A 14001-nucleotide genomic window follows, 5' to 3' on the forward strand; every position below is an offset into this window, starting at 1 on the left:
GGTCGTTGGAAATTTAAAAAAAAGATACACTCCAAATTTTTACACTTTTTTAAGTCTAACGAGTCTTCGGAAAAATCGGAAGTTATCGTAACTCGCTTATCTTAATTAAAAAACTCTTCCTCTTCTATTAACCAACTTACTAGTCAAATTTATCACTTCAAAACGTATCAAACGCCATAAAAATGACCACAATTTTTTCGAATCTCCAAAAACTAATCTTTAATTGTTTTCAAAAATATTGCGACAAATTTCTCATCTCGCTTTTCCACTCCGTGTAATCCAATTTTTATACAAATTGGTCTTCCAGAATTTTAAAATAAGTTCCCAGAGCCGAGAAATAATTAAAAATGTGTGACGATTTTAACGAATTTATTGATGAGGCGTCGAGTCCTACATTAAAGTTAATTATGTAAATTTTGTGGCGCAGATTAACATGCGAACCAGAACGCCCATGTGGAACGGGAAACCCGTGTCGTTATCGACCCTGCGCGTAATGCGGTTTCGCAGCAGGATGACTGAAGAGCAGAAAATGGAGCAGAGGAGGAAGGATCGCGAGAGAGTGGCGCGGAAGAGGGCGGCCCTGCGCGCGGCGCGTGCCCTCCAACAAGGCGACACCAACGGGAACAGTAACTCTTCGGAGAGCTACGAAAGTCTGTGCATCATTAAAAAGAAGGAGGATTCGCCATAATGGAACTGATACGAAATTGTATTTTATCATATTATTGTGTTGAAACGGTACAATGTATTTTTTAAAAGCATGTTCTTCATTGGTATGAATTTTATTTAAACTGAAATAAAAACGATTTTATGTTTTATTTACGTGTCTGAAATGAAATTTTGTGGGGAGAGAATGAGTGATTTTTAAATTTATGCAGTGGTTTTATTTAAGCAAAATAAAATGCTTTTTATAATACAGTTACATAAATTAAGTATTATTTAACCTATTTCAATATGTATTACAGGGCTTTCTAATTATCCACTTTTCTAATTAAGTATCAATTAGTAATTAGTTCCGAAAATTTTGATCTAATTAATTGTTTAATTAGTAATTACTTCTGAACAAGCAATCTAATTAATTTTTAATTAGCTAATTAATTACTTCTAATTACTGAATAATTAAGTTTACTATATTCATAATTTTTTATGAATTAATTTTTCATTTAAGCATGACTGATGCCTCGAATAAGTCGTCTTTCAGCGAATGTAAAATGTCGAATTATTTTAAAATTTAAAACAAATTACGCACTACCTCGAGATGGCTGTGGAAATTAGAGATGACCGTAGTTGTGCCGGTAATCGCTTTATTTGGACAAAATTTACAAGCATTCGTTACTTTGTCGCTGTCAACGTTTTCAAAAGTATACCATCCATTCACATTATCAAGTTTTTAACGTTCTGCGCAAGGAAGTCCATTATATTCAAAGATATATCAAAAAAATATAACAATTTCGTTGTTTTAATACAAAGGTTTAAAGTTGCAACTACAAGCGTAAAAAAAGCTTTGAAGTTGATAAAACACCCATGGTATATATGCTGCCGCGAAGAAAATTTTTTAAGCGCTAAACGACAAATATGCGTTAAAAAATTAATTTTGTTAAAAAAAAAACAAATTAATTAGTAATTGGTTTGTCGATCATTTTAATTAATTAGTAATTTTAATTAGGTAGTATTCGACAAATTAACTTTAATTTGTAATTAGTAATTAGACAGACATTGCTATTTAATTAGCTAATTAATTAGATTGACTAATTAATTAGAAAGCCCTGATGTATTAGCTATTAATAGCTGCTACAATTAAGCTAAAATAATATCAACTAATAATGCGTTTAACTCCAAATTTCTAAAGTGGCATCAGTTGCAATAACTTCTGAGATACTTGAATGCAACTTTTCATACGTGTACATATTTGTATGTAAATTGACTTCAAAGTTTTTAAGTTAATTGAGGTTAATTAAAGTTAATTTGTGGTCCTACAAAACATTGACGATTAAAAATAACAGTTTATTTTTGTCATTTCTCCCAACTACAAAATTGCAAAACTAATTTTGTATGTATAGTTAAAAGTTTTGTCGTATAAATCATTGACTTTAATTAAATACAATTATTTATTTAACGACTGCATAATATGAAAAGTTGCATTTACCTCAAAGCTCATTACATTATGTAATCCTGTTATGGAAATTTATTTTTGCATACATTCCATACCTATTGATAGAGTGGTGCTAAAAAATCAATTCCATGCTTATTTATTCTACGTAATTCTTATTTGACTTTTTTTAACGCGATCAATATCCTGAACGTACCCCTCGTCAATCCCTGAAAATACTTCAACACGGTGACATATCTTATCCGAAAAACACCCGGATATCCGATATACATTGGTTTACACGATTTTCTAAACTTCCCCATCAATTTCCCCTCCCACGCATTCCTTACCCCCAAAGCCTTCCAAGACTTTAACACCTTCACCGAATTATCGTGAAACCATCCGTTCAAATTCAAAAACAAGAACTAGAGGTGAGCTGGATCGTCATTTTTTGAGATCCAATCCATCCAAATCCATTTAGCCCAAAAAATTTCAGATCCAATCCATCCAAATCCGTTTGGCCCAAAAAAATTTCAGATCCAATCCATCCAAATCCATTTGGCCCAAAAAATATCAGATCCAATTCATCCAAATCCAGTTGGATCGGATCAGGGCATGGATTATCCAAAGAATTATATATATAAACTCATGGTTAGTGTTCGGGATAAATCTGATTGGACTGTATATGTGTCACAGTGTGTTCCATGCAACAAAAGTAGGGCCCAGTTAATGTTAGGATGAGATCGGAGTGTTAAAAAGAACACTTCCTGATATTCTTTATGGTGACGAAATTTATCCAATTCGACCAAATCCAATCCACCCAGATCCAGTTCATCCAAATCCATTTCACCCAAAAAATTTGAGATCCAATCCATCCAAATCCATTTGGCCCAAAAAATTTCAGATCCAATCCATCCAAATCCATTTGGCCCAAAAAATTTCAGATCCAATCCATCCAAATCCAGTTGGATTGGATCGGGCCATGCATTATCCAAAAAAATGGATATCCAGCTCACCTCTAACAAGAACCACGTTACCTGAGGAGGGGAGCTTCCGAGGTTGATAATAACAGATCTGCTTGAAATTTTTACCAATGATACTTTGGGATGAGTGAACCTTAACCCTTGAAGCTTTTGATGCCATGGCCATAAAGAGCTGAGAAATTAATTTCGAAAGTTTCAAATTTTCGGGTAGGGAAATGTATCAGATTATTGGGCACCTGTCCGCAAGATATCTCCAGAATAGATTAATATTTTTGAAAACTGTTTTGGGCTATCCATTTCTAATTTTCGGGGATGGACGAGTTCGGTCATGGAGTCAGTCGGACCACCCCCACTTAGCGCCAGGGGGTGTGGTCTACTACCTTTTTGGAATTATTTTTTCTCTTTTCGCATGGATGGCACCCCATTTCTTGTGCAGAGGCTGATTGGCCGATCTTGTAATGCTTAATAACATTGAAAATTGAAATTCTTATTACTTTTTGAATTGTTGGTCAATTTTAAAAATTTCGACTGTTTTTTAAAGGTCAGACCCATTGTCGAAATATATATTCCCAGATTTTTGAAATTCGACCACACCCCCTAGAAATTAAGGTCACAATTTCAAAAAATAAGCAAATTACAATTAATTAATACAGCGGAATTCTAGAGCACAAAAATCGAATTGCATGTCGAAAAACTACGTCGACCCCCTGGCCACTGTAAAAAATGTTCAAGTGGTCACATGCCCCACCCCCAGTGGGTGTGGCCCTCGGCGCCTTTTCAATTTTAACGAAAACATAGGTTGCGCCATATCATTTTTCTCAGCTCGATGAGGACATTACCACTGAATACTTAAAATTTCCGAACCACACCCCCAGTGGGTGTGGTTCTCAGTTACTTTCAAACTCAACCGAACCATGTCGTGCGATATGTCATTCTTTTCAGCTTGACGAGGGGGTCTCGACGGAATACCTCAAATTTAGAAACCACACCCCCAGTGGGTGTGGTCGTCTGCGACTTTTCGATTTCAACGAAACCAGGTCATGTGATATATCATTTTTCTCAGTGCGACGAGAGGATTCGACTGATACGAACAATTTATCAACCACACCCCCATTGGGTGCGGTCCTCAGCGACTTTTCCCATTTAAGCGTAACTGTGTCATGCGACATATCATTTTTGTCAGTGCGACGACAGGTTTCGACTGATCACTAAAAACTTATCAACCACACCCCCATTGGGTGTGGTCAACCGCGACTTTTCGATTTTTGTGCAACTGTGTCATGCGACACATCATTTTTCTCAGAAGTAGGGTGTCACATGTTGTCAATTTCAGCTTTCAATCTCCTTTGGAAATGCTGTAGTACTATATGACTGCAAAAAGTGAAGGAGGGTTAGACTCCATGAGCCCATTTACACCCACCACACCCCCTCAAAGGCGCCAAAACCCCCAGAGTTTCCCCACTAAAACCATCCCAAAAAATCGAGTTTTGCTCAGATTTAGATGAACTTTACATTTTTGTGATCGCACATAGTTTACCTATCATATCCAATAGCAAACTCAACTTTTTTGAAATTTTGGATATTTTTAAAGATTTTCTGACCAAAGGAATCTATCGAGAAAATTATTCGAAAGTTCAAAGAAATGAGTTTGCTAGAGGGTGCCTAGAAAGTAGCTCCCAATGGATTTTCCGCCCGTTTTTTGTTTATAGTTTTAACATCTTTGAGTTTTGTCGTGCAGTTATTTTTCCAAGACGATACCAAATGTGAAGCCTTTTCCCATGCGCAAGGAATTGAGTATCCTAGTAGTATCCAATGCATGGGATGGATTTAAGTGGAAATGCAAAAGTCTGAAAGATGTTAGGATTGCGGAGTGATCAAAAATATTTTAAACCCAAATGCAGTTCAAATTTGTTATAGGACAATCAATTAAAAAAATACTAACTTATACAAAGAATTTGAAGGAAATCGCATAGTTTTCGTATGAAATCTGAACCAGGCTAAATCTCGCTACCCTACACTTTCCGAGGAATGGTAATACTTGAATAACTAATATCATTAGCCTTTGAAAAACTACCCATTGCCAAAAGTACAAAAATCTAAAAATTCGGTTGAACAACTTAACTCACCAAGAAATCCTCAAATCTTTATTCTGCATGGTAAATTTGCTACAATCCAATAAATCAAATATCTAGAGACTAATTAAAATTGATTTGGGAAATATTATAAGAAAAAGGACATGTGAAGACCTTCACATGTCCTTAATAATTTTTTACATAATTTTTTATAATATAGGGTGCCATGGGGTGCCATCCATGCGAAAAGAGAAAAAATAATTCCAAAAAGGTAGTAGACCACACCCCCTGGCGCTAAGTGGGGGTGGTCCGACTGACTCCATGACCGAACTCGTCCATCCCCGAAAATTAGAAATGGATAGCCCAAAACAGTTTTCAAAAATATTAATCTATTCTGGAGATATCTTGCGGACAGGTGCCCAATAATCTGATACATTTCCCTACCCGAAAATTTGAAACTTTCGAAATTAATTTCTCAGCTCTTTATGGCCATGGCATCAAAAGCTTCAAGGGTTAAGGTTCACTCATCCCAAAGTATCATTGGTAAAAATTTCAAGCAGATCTGTTATTATCAACCTCGGAAGCTCCCCTCCTCAGGTAACGTGGTTCTTGTTAGAGGTGAGCTGGATATCCATTTTTTTGGATAATGCATGGCCCGATCCAATCCAACTGGATTTGGATGGATTGGATCTGAAATTTTTTGGGCCAAATGGATTTGGATGGATTGGATCTGAAATTTTTTGGGCCAAATGGATTTGGATGGATTGGATCTCAAATTTTTTGGGTGAAATGGATTTGGATGAACTGGATCTGGGTGGATTGGATTTGGTCGAATTGGATAAATTTCGTCACCATAAAGAATATCAGGAAGTGTTCTTTTTAACACTCCGATCTCATCCTAACATTAACTGGGCCCTACTTTTGTTGCATGGAACACACTGTGACACATATACAGTCCAATCAGATTTATCCCGAACACTAACCATGAGTTTATATATATAATTCTTTGGATAATCCATGCCCTGATCCGATCCAACTGGATTTGGATGAATTGGATCTGATATTTTTTGGGCCAAATGGATTTGGATGGATTGGATCTGAAATTTTTTTGGGCCAAACGGATTTGGATGGATTGGATCTGAAATTTTTTGGGCTAAATGGATTTGGATGGATTGGATCTCAAAAAATGACGATCCAGCTCACCTCTAGTTCTTGTTTTTGAATTTGAACGGATGGTTTCACGATAATTCGGTGAAGGTGTTAAAGTCTTGGAAGGCTTTGGGGGTAAGGAATGCGTGGGAGGGGAAATTGATGGGGAAGTTTAGAAAATCGTGTAAACCAATGTATATCGGATATCCGGGTGTTTTTCGGATAAGATATGTCACCGTGTTGAAGTATTTTCAGGGATTGACGAGGGGTACGTTCAGGATATTGATCGCGTTAAAAAAAGTCAAATAAGAATTACGTAGAATAAATAAGCATGGAATTGATTTTTTAGCACCACTCTATCAATAGGTATGGAATGTATGCAAAAATAAATTTCCATAACAGGATTACATAATGTAATGAGCTTTGAGGTAAATGCAACTTTTCATATTATGCAGTCGTTAAATAAATAATTGTATTTAATTAAAGTCAATGATTTATACGACAAAACTTTTAACTATACATACAAAATTAGTTTTGCAATTTTGTAGTTGGGAGAAATGACAAAAATAAACTGTTATTTTTAATCGTCAATGTTTTGTAGGACCACAAATTAACTTTAATTAACCTCAATTAACTTAAAAACTTTGAAGTCAATTTACATACAAATATGTACACGTATGAAAAGTTGCATTCAAGTATCTCAGAAGTTATTGCAACTGATGCCACTTTAGAAATTTGGAGTTAAACGCATTATTAGTTGATATTATTTTAGCTTAATTGTAGCAGCTATTAATAGCTAATACATCAGGGCTTTCTAATTAATTAGTCAATCTAATTAATTAGCTAATTAAATAGCAATGTCTGTCTAATTACTAATTACAAATTAAAGTTAATTTGTCGAATACTACCTAATTAAAATTACTAATTAATTAAAATGATCGACAAACCAATTACTAATTAATTTGTTTTTTTTTTAACAAAATTAATTTTTTAACGCATATTTGTCGTTTAGCGCTTAAAAAATTTTCTTCGCGGCAGCATATATACCATGGGTGTTTTATCAACTTCAAAGCTTTTTTTACGCTTGTAGTTGCAACTTTAAACCTTTGTATTAAAACAACGAAATTGTTATATTTTTTTGATATATCTTTGAATATAATGGACTTCCTTGCGCAGAACGTTAAAAACTTGATAATGTGAATGGATGGTATACTTTTGAAAACGTTGACAGCGACAAAGTAACGAATGCTTGTAAATTTTGTCCAAATAAAGCGATTACCGGCACAACTACGGTCATCTCTAATTTCCACAGCCATCTCGAGGTAGTGCGTAATTTGTTTTAAATTTTAAAATAATTCGACATTTTACATTCGCTGAAAGACGACTTATTCGAGGCATCAGTCATGCTTAAATGAAAAATTAATTCATAAAAAATTATGAATATAGTAAACTTAATTATTCAGTAATTAGAAGTAATTAATTAGCTAATTAAAAATTAATTAGATTGCTTGTTCAGAAGTAATTACTAATTAAACAATTAATTAGATCAAAATTTTCGGAACTAATTACTAATTGATACTTAATTAGAAAAGTGGATAATTAGAAAGCCCTGTAATACATATTGAAATAGGTTAAATAATACTTAATTTATGTAACTGTATTATAAAAAGCATTTTATTTTGCTTAAATAAAACCACTGCATAAATTTAAAAATCACTCATTCTCTCCCCACAAAATTTCATTTCAGACACGTAAATAAAACATAAAATCGTTTTTATTTCAGTTTAAATAAAATTCATACCAATGAAGAACATGCTTTTAAAAAATACATTGTACCGTTTCAACACAATAATATGATAAAATACAATTTCGTATCAGTTCCATTATGGCGAATCCTCCTTCTTTTTAATGATGCACAGACTTTCGTAGCTCTCCGAAGAGTTACTGTTCCCGTTGGTGTCGCCTTGTTGGAGGGCACGCGCCGCGCGCAGGGCCGCCCTCTTCCGCGCCACTCTCTCGCGATCCTTCCTCCTCTGCTCCATTTTCTGCTCTTCAGTCATCCTGCTGCGAAACCGCATTACGCGCAGGGTCGATAACGACACGGGTTTCCCGTTCCACATGGGCGTTCTGGTTCGCATGTTAATCTGCGCCACAAAATTTACATAATTAACTTTAATGTAGGACTCGACGCCTCATCAATAAATTCGTTAAAATCGTCACACATTTTTAATTATTTCTCGGCTCTGGGAACTTATTTTAAAATTCTGGAAGACCAATTTGTATAAAAATTGGATTACACGGAGTGGAAAAGCGAGATGAGAAATTTGTCGCAATATTTTTGAAAACAATTAAAGATTAGTTTTTGGAGATTCGAAAAAATTGTGGTCATTTTTATGGCGTTTGATACGTTTTGAAGTGATAAATTTGACTAGTAAGTTGGTTAATAGAAGAGGAAGAGTTTTTTAATTAAGATAAGCGAGTTACGATAACTTCCGATTTTTCCGAAGACTCGTTAGACTTAAAAAAGTGTAAAAATTTGGAGTGTATCTTTTTTTTAAATTTCCAACGACCTGCTCTACAAATTTGTCGTGCAGAATTTTAAAATAAGTTCCCGGAGAAATGATTAAAAATGTTCTAATTTTGGTGACGAGTCCTGCATTAACTAGTGAATTAATGATTTGATTGTAATTGTGTTCGTAAAATATGAACCTTGACAGGTTTAGTTTCCTGAATGATGGGGGTTTCGTCAATATTTCTGAGACCAATGATTTGCTTCCTGGAGGAAGATTTTCTTTCAGTAGGTAAATTCGGAGGTGTAGAATACTCAAATTGGACAGGATGCATGTCATATTTATATTCATATTCTGGGGGCGAAGTTCCTTCTGGATCTAAAATTTAAGAAAAAAATCACATTTTTTTACCAGGAAAGTATTTTGATTATAAAATGTACAAAAACTTGCAAAGATTAGAGTCGGCATATTTTACAAAAGTTAGTAAAAAAAATATGCACGCAGCTTACACAAAATGACCAAATTATTAATGACACAATTCACGCAGTCATTGATAACTTGTACATAAAATCTGTGCGTTTTGTAAAATAATTTTACCAAATTCTAAAAAAATAAAGAGACGCCCATCTGAGAACTTAAGTTCGCAAAAATTAATTTTCCTGGAAAATTGGATTTGTAAGTTTATAAAAGTCACGGATTTTACAAAGTTACCAAAAGGCCAGCATGAATTTCTTCTATATATGCAAATTGCGTTAACTTACATTCATCATAATTGAAATCGAAATCGTCCTCTTCTTCATATCCTTCTTCGCCGACCGGAAATGTTTCTACTTCCTCCATTTCATACGGAAGGAGGTCTTCCTCCTCTTCTTCGCATTCTTCGTCTGCGTCCTCCTCGTCCGATACCACGACTTCCTCCACTTCGAGCTCTTCCGTTTTTATTTTACACCCGGGTGGAAACTTGTAACCGTTTTTTGTCTTATCTTCCTCGATAAGGTTGTCCTGCTGCGGCGTGTTTTTATCCGTCTTGATAACGTCGTCGTCGTCATGACCTCCGTGTGCTTGGTACTTCTTCACCTTGACCTCCGTCTTCTCAGCGTGACCCCAAGTTTCTTGATACTTGTTCACTCTGACCACCGTGTTCTTATCGTTCTCGATGGCGTCGTCGTGATAAGAAGTAGACGGTGACGGGGATCCGTTAATAACAACGTCGTTGTGATAACCCTTGGGATCCCCGTCATCTTCTTGGTACTTGTTCAATTTGACCTTTAGACTTGTCACGTTCGAGGTGAAGGAGGACATTTGAGTCACAAATTTGTATAAGGTTTGTTTCAAATTTAAATTCTCGCTGGAATCTGGTCCAACTCCTGCAAAAATTAATTAAGAATTTTTAGGAATAATTAAGTATTTGATAAATGAGAAGATTAATTAACGTCACGTTTTGTAACGCTGTACATAAATTTTATTACAGTACAAGCGTTTAAAAAGGTAAAACAAGCCGGAGAAATGAGTAACCAGGTTTGGAATCTTTGCATGATTCTGTATGTACCCACGTGTATATGAATTACACATATTTTACACAAAGATTAATTGACGAGAATTTGTGTAACCCTGTAACTTTGGTGAGAAACGTTTACATAAGGTGGGAAAGTAATACTTTCAAAGTATGCACCAAATTTGTACCCTGGGTTGGAATTTTGTTCATGATTTTGTACCCACGTGTCTATTATGAATGTTACATGTATGTATGTTAGAGAAGATTAATTAACGTGAATTTGTGTAACTCTGTAAATAAATTTTGTTACTTTAAATAAGCTGGAAAAATTTGGATAAAATTTGTAACCGGATTTGGAATGTTTGCATGATTCTATAACCAACCACGTGACACGTGTCTATGCACATGTGTATACTGTATACATCATATTAAATAATATTGCACATTTCGCACCGTTGCAAAAATCCATGCGAATTAAAACCTACATTTTAATTATTTAAATTTTAAAAAAATGTATGTTACCATCTTCAATTTCCAGGAAATCTTGAATAACTTGGAACGTCTCGATAAGATGATTGTGTAACAGTTCGAGTTGGTTGCTCAACTCGAGTTTCATAATAATTGAAGCCGTCATGATTATTATTAGTTTGTAGTTTAAAACTCTATTTTAATTAAATATTTATGTTTAAAAATGATTTTAATTGTGTTTCACGTAAATTTGTGATCGAAATATTTTAAAAACACCACGTTTTTTAACCGTAGCCAAATTATTATACTAAAGTTACATACGTAATAAAAAATCATGCAAGTTTCGTAATAGGATGCTTAACTTTAAAACTACGAAGTTTTTGAAAGTTTCTGACACGATAATTTAAAAATTTGTTACGTAAAAATGTTCTCCGTTAAATTCACACGGACCAGATGACTGGACAAGGAGAAAGTGTGTTACATACTCATACGTGAAGAGGTCTCGTTGAAAAGTTTGCCCAGTTTTTGTGTCCAGTTTTCAATGGCTGTTTTCATGAGAATGAGACGTTTGCATGGAAAAATGAAACGTTTTTTTGTTCAAAATTTATTTATTCTTAATTAAAATACTAGCTGAAGTGATTATTAATAAGACAAAAAAACTTGTACATAAAATAACTCAAAATTTGTGGGCTATTTTTTATTTTTGTTTATAATTTGGAATTATGAATTTGCGGGCGTTCAAAATCAACGTAATCATAATTTAAAAGCTTATTTTAAACGTTTTGATGCACTTTAAACGATGCACAAAATTAAAGTATAATTTTTACCAAATTATTAGTTTAGGAATTAATGTAAAAAAATAACTGCAAACCTGGTGAGTAAATGCATATGTATGCAAATAATAAATTGATAAGTATGCGATATAAATTGACCAGTATTCTGATATGATATGAATTGGTGATAAAATACACATATGTTAACAATATGCAATAATTTAAGCATATGATTTAAGTGTATGTATGTATGCAAATATGGAAATATTATTAATTGTGTTTCAAGGGTTTTATTATTTTTATAAACTTATGAATTACGTTACTAGAAATGTATGTCTTAAATACATGCGTTACAATTTTTTGTAATGAAAATCATATCGTCCATTCACTAAATATTGCAAATTTTTTAAAAGTTATGAGAATTTTATTTTTATAAGTTAGAAATTATCGAATAATTATTCCCTTCCGTTGTTAATAAACTTACGATATTATGGGAATTCCCATTTTCCATAAAATGTAAAAATTTAAAAATATCTGGCGCATAAGCCCATCTTTTTATCAAACAATTCTTTCCCTAATACACCGACCCCTCAAATATACACATAACCCCCACAAATTTACCGCACCCCAACAAACAATCCCCACCGTCCCGACTAAAAGACCCCACAAAATCATAAAACCTGTCCCCAATTTCAAGCAAGGCTTCCACTCTTCCATTTTCTCCTGTAACACTCCCACGCCCTCGGAATTCTCTTTAACCTCCACATACACAAAAACTACCCCCAGAAACACCGCAAATCCTGCCGCCACCCAATTCTTCCATCTTCTCACAAACTCATCCAACTTGTTCATACCTTCCCGCCCCCCGCGCACCTTCGCTAAAACAATCGCCATGGTAACGAGGGGATACCGAAACCCCAAAATGATACAGTACAACGCCAAATTTACATACAAAATGACCGCTGTCGCCGTGCTGACGTGGTTTTCCCCAATAAAAATCATGACGAGTGTGTAAATCTGGAACATCCACTCGGGCAGGACAATCCCCTCGGAACCGGAAACGGAACCGGCCCACGCCCACCCCGTCCGGATAGACAGGATGAGCCTGTGCACCCCAAATACGACCCCGATCGCGGCGTCTGCGCCGATGTAGTGATGCTTAAACCAGGCGTCAACATGGGACACGAGAATGATCAGGGAGGAAGCGATACCGACAAAGACCGTGTCCAATTCGGCGGTGGAGTTGGGGTTGGTGTAGGACGCGACGAGGTCAGAGGTTAGCCCGAGCAGGAGCATGAGAACGATGACGGCCCAGTCGTAGGTGGCAGTGGAGATCTTGGCGTATGTTCTGGCGTAGAGGGCGCGGGCAAGGTCGTCCTTTCCGGAGAGGATGGCGGACGCGAGGGAGATTTGGGCGGGGGTGGAGGTGGGGTGGGAGACTTGGAGGGTGCGGGAGGGGGTGGGATCGGTGGGGGATAGTTGGTCAGGTTTGTCGTCAGATTTGATGGGGAGAGGATCCATTTTTGGCAGTGTCTATGAAAACGATAACAAATTTTTAGATGAGAGTTACATTTTTACGTGTCACAAAATGTGTATAATTAGTAATTTAAAAATTTACATGGTTATTTATGATTTCTTGCAGATTTTCAGTGTTTTTTTCTTTCTTCGTAAACTCGGAAGGAAATGAGTTCAATGTGTGACGGTTGTTTGTAAGTTAAACTTTTTAGTCGTGTTAAAGAACATTTACAATCAGACATAAATTTAGCATTACGCATATATGAATGTGGACGCTCTAAAATAAGAACACGTATCGAATAACGTTGTTTGGTACAGAATCCTGGATTTAGGGACAAAGGCATTTCAAAATCAAGGGTTCCTCTGTCAGCTTATACATACAGGCATACGCAGTGCACAGGTAAATGGTTAAAAAAAGGTTCATGTTTAGTGTGTAATGTTTACAATACTTTGCACATTAGGAGCACGCATAAAGAATAGGAGCTATTTCCACAGGTATTTTACAAGCGTTTTTTACCCGCATTGCCTCGAGATACACATGTACAGAAATATTGCGATTAATTACATCTGAAGGATATGATGTTTTCCTAAAATCCGTCACAACAAATGGTGCAGGGCCCTACACAACTTGAAGGATTTGACGACCGGCATTGTAACTAATTTTTACTTAGCGATGTATGTACATATGTATATTTATGTATGCATATATAGACTTATGTACATATGTACACATAAATATGCAAACACAAGTTTTTAATGTGGCGTACTGTAGGAGAGAATAAGTGGAATTTGGTGGTTGTAAAAGAGAGCAATAGATGTGAAGAAGGGCGGTTAGCCCAGTGGTAAGGTGTTCTCCCGGCATGAGAAAGACACGAGGTTCGATTCCTCGTACCACCTCTTCTAAACATATTTTTGCTCTCTTTCGCGTACAACAACTACCAAAAATCCCA

General features: G+C 35.5%; 2 protein-coding genes across 2 annotated transcripts; both read right to left on the reverse strand.

Moving 5' to 3' along the window:
• Positions 1–8031: 8031 nt before the first annotated feature.
• On the reverse strand, positions 8032–11249 carry LOC110861940. The gene is made up of 4 exons (XM_022111071.2): positions 10818–11249; positions 9562–10167; positions 9000–9178; positions 8032–8434 (listed from the first exon to the last, which is right to left on the reverse strand). Exons 1-4 carry the CDS (start codon positions 10927–10929, stop codon positions 8174–8176), a joined length of 1158 nt encoding a protein of 385 aa, XP_021966763.1. The 5' UTR covers positions 10930–11249; the 3' UTR covers positions 8032–8173.
• A 689-nt stretch (positions 11250–11938) lies between these two features.
• On the reverse strand, positions 11939–13285 carry LOC118433307. Its single transcript, XM_035845108.1, has 2 exons — positions 13155–13285; positions 11939–13069 (listed from the first exon to the last, which is right to left on the reverse strand). The coding sequence occupies exon 2, from the start codon at positions 13055–13057 to the stop codon at positions 12095–12097; it is 963 nt and encodes a 320-aa protein (XP_035701001.1). The 5' UTR covers positions 13058–13069; positions 13155–13285; the 3' UTR covers positions 11939–12094.
• Positions 13286–14001: the final 716 nt, after the last annotated feature.

The sequence above is a fragment of the Folsomia candida genome, unplaced genomic scaffold (assembly GCF_002217175.1).
Source record: "Folsomia candida strain VU population unplaced genomic scaffold, ASM221717v1 Fcan01_Sc047, whole genome shotgun sequence".
NCBI lineage: Eukaryota > Metazoa > Arthropoda > Collembola > Entomobryomorpha > Isotomidae > Folsomia > Folsomia candida.

Bases quoted from the DNA above. Each gene is read 5' to 3' on its own strand.
- LOC110861940 (XM_022111071.2), bottom strand. From the start codon at position 10,929: ATGACGGCTTCAATTATTATGAAACTCGAGTTGAGCAACCAACTCGAA. The intron at 10,168-10,817 runs GTAACATACATT...TAATTTTTGCAG, and splicing joins TTTCCTGGAAATTGAAGATG to GAGTTGGACCAGATTCCAGC. The intron at 8,435-8,999 runs GTTCATATTTTA...TTTGTGGCGCAG, and splicing joins AGGAAACTAAACCTGTCAAG to ATTAACATGCGAACCAGAAC.
- LOC118433307 (XM_035845108.1), bottom strand. From the start codon at position 13,057: ATGGATCCTCTCCCCATCAAATCTGACGACAAACCTGACCAACTATCC.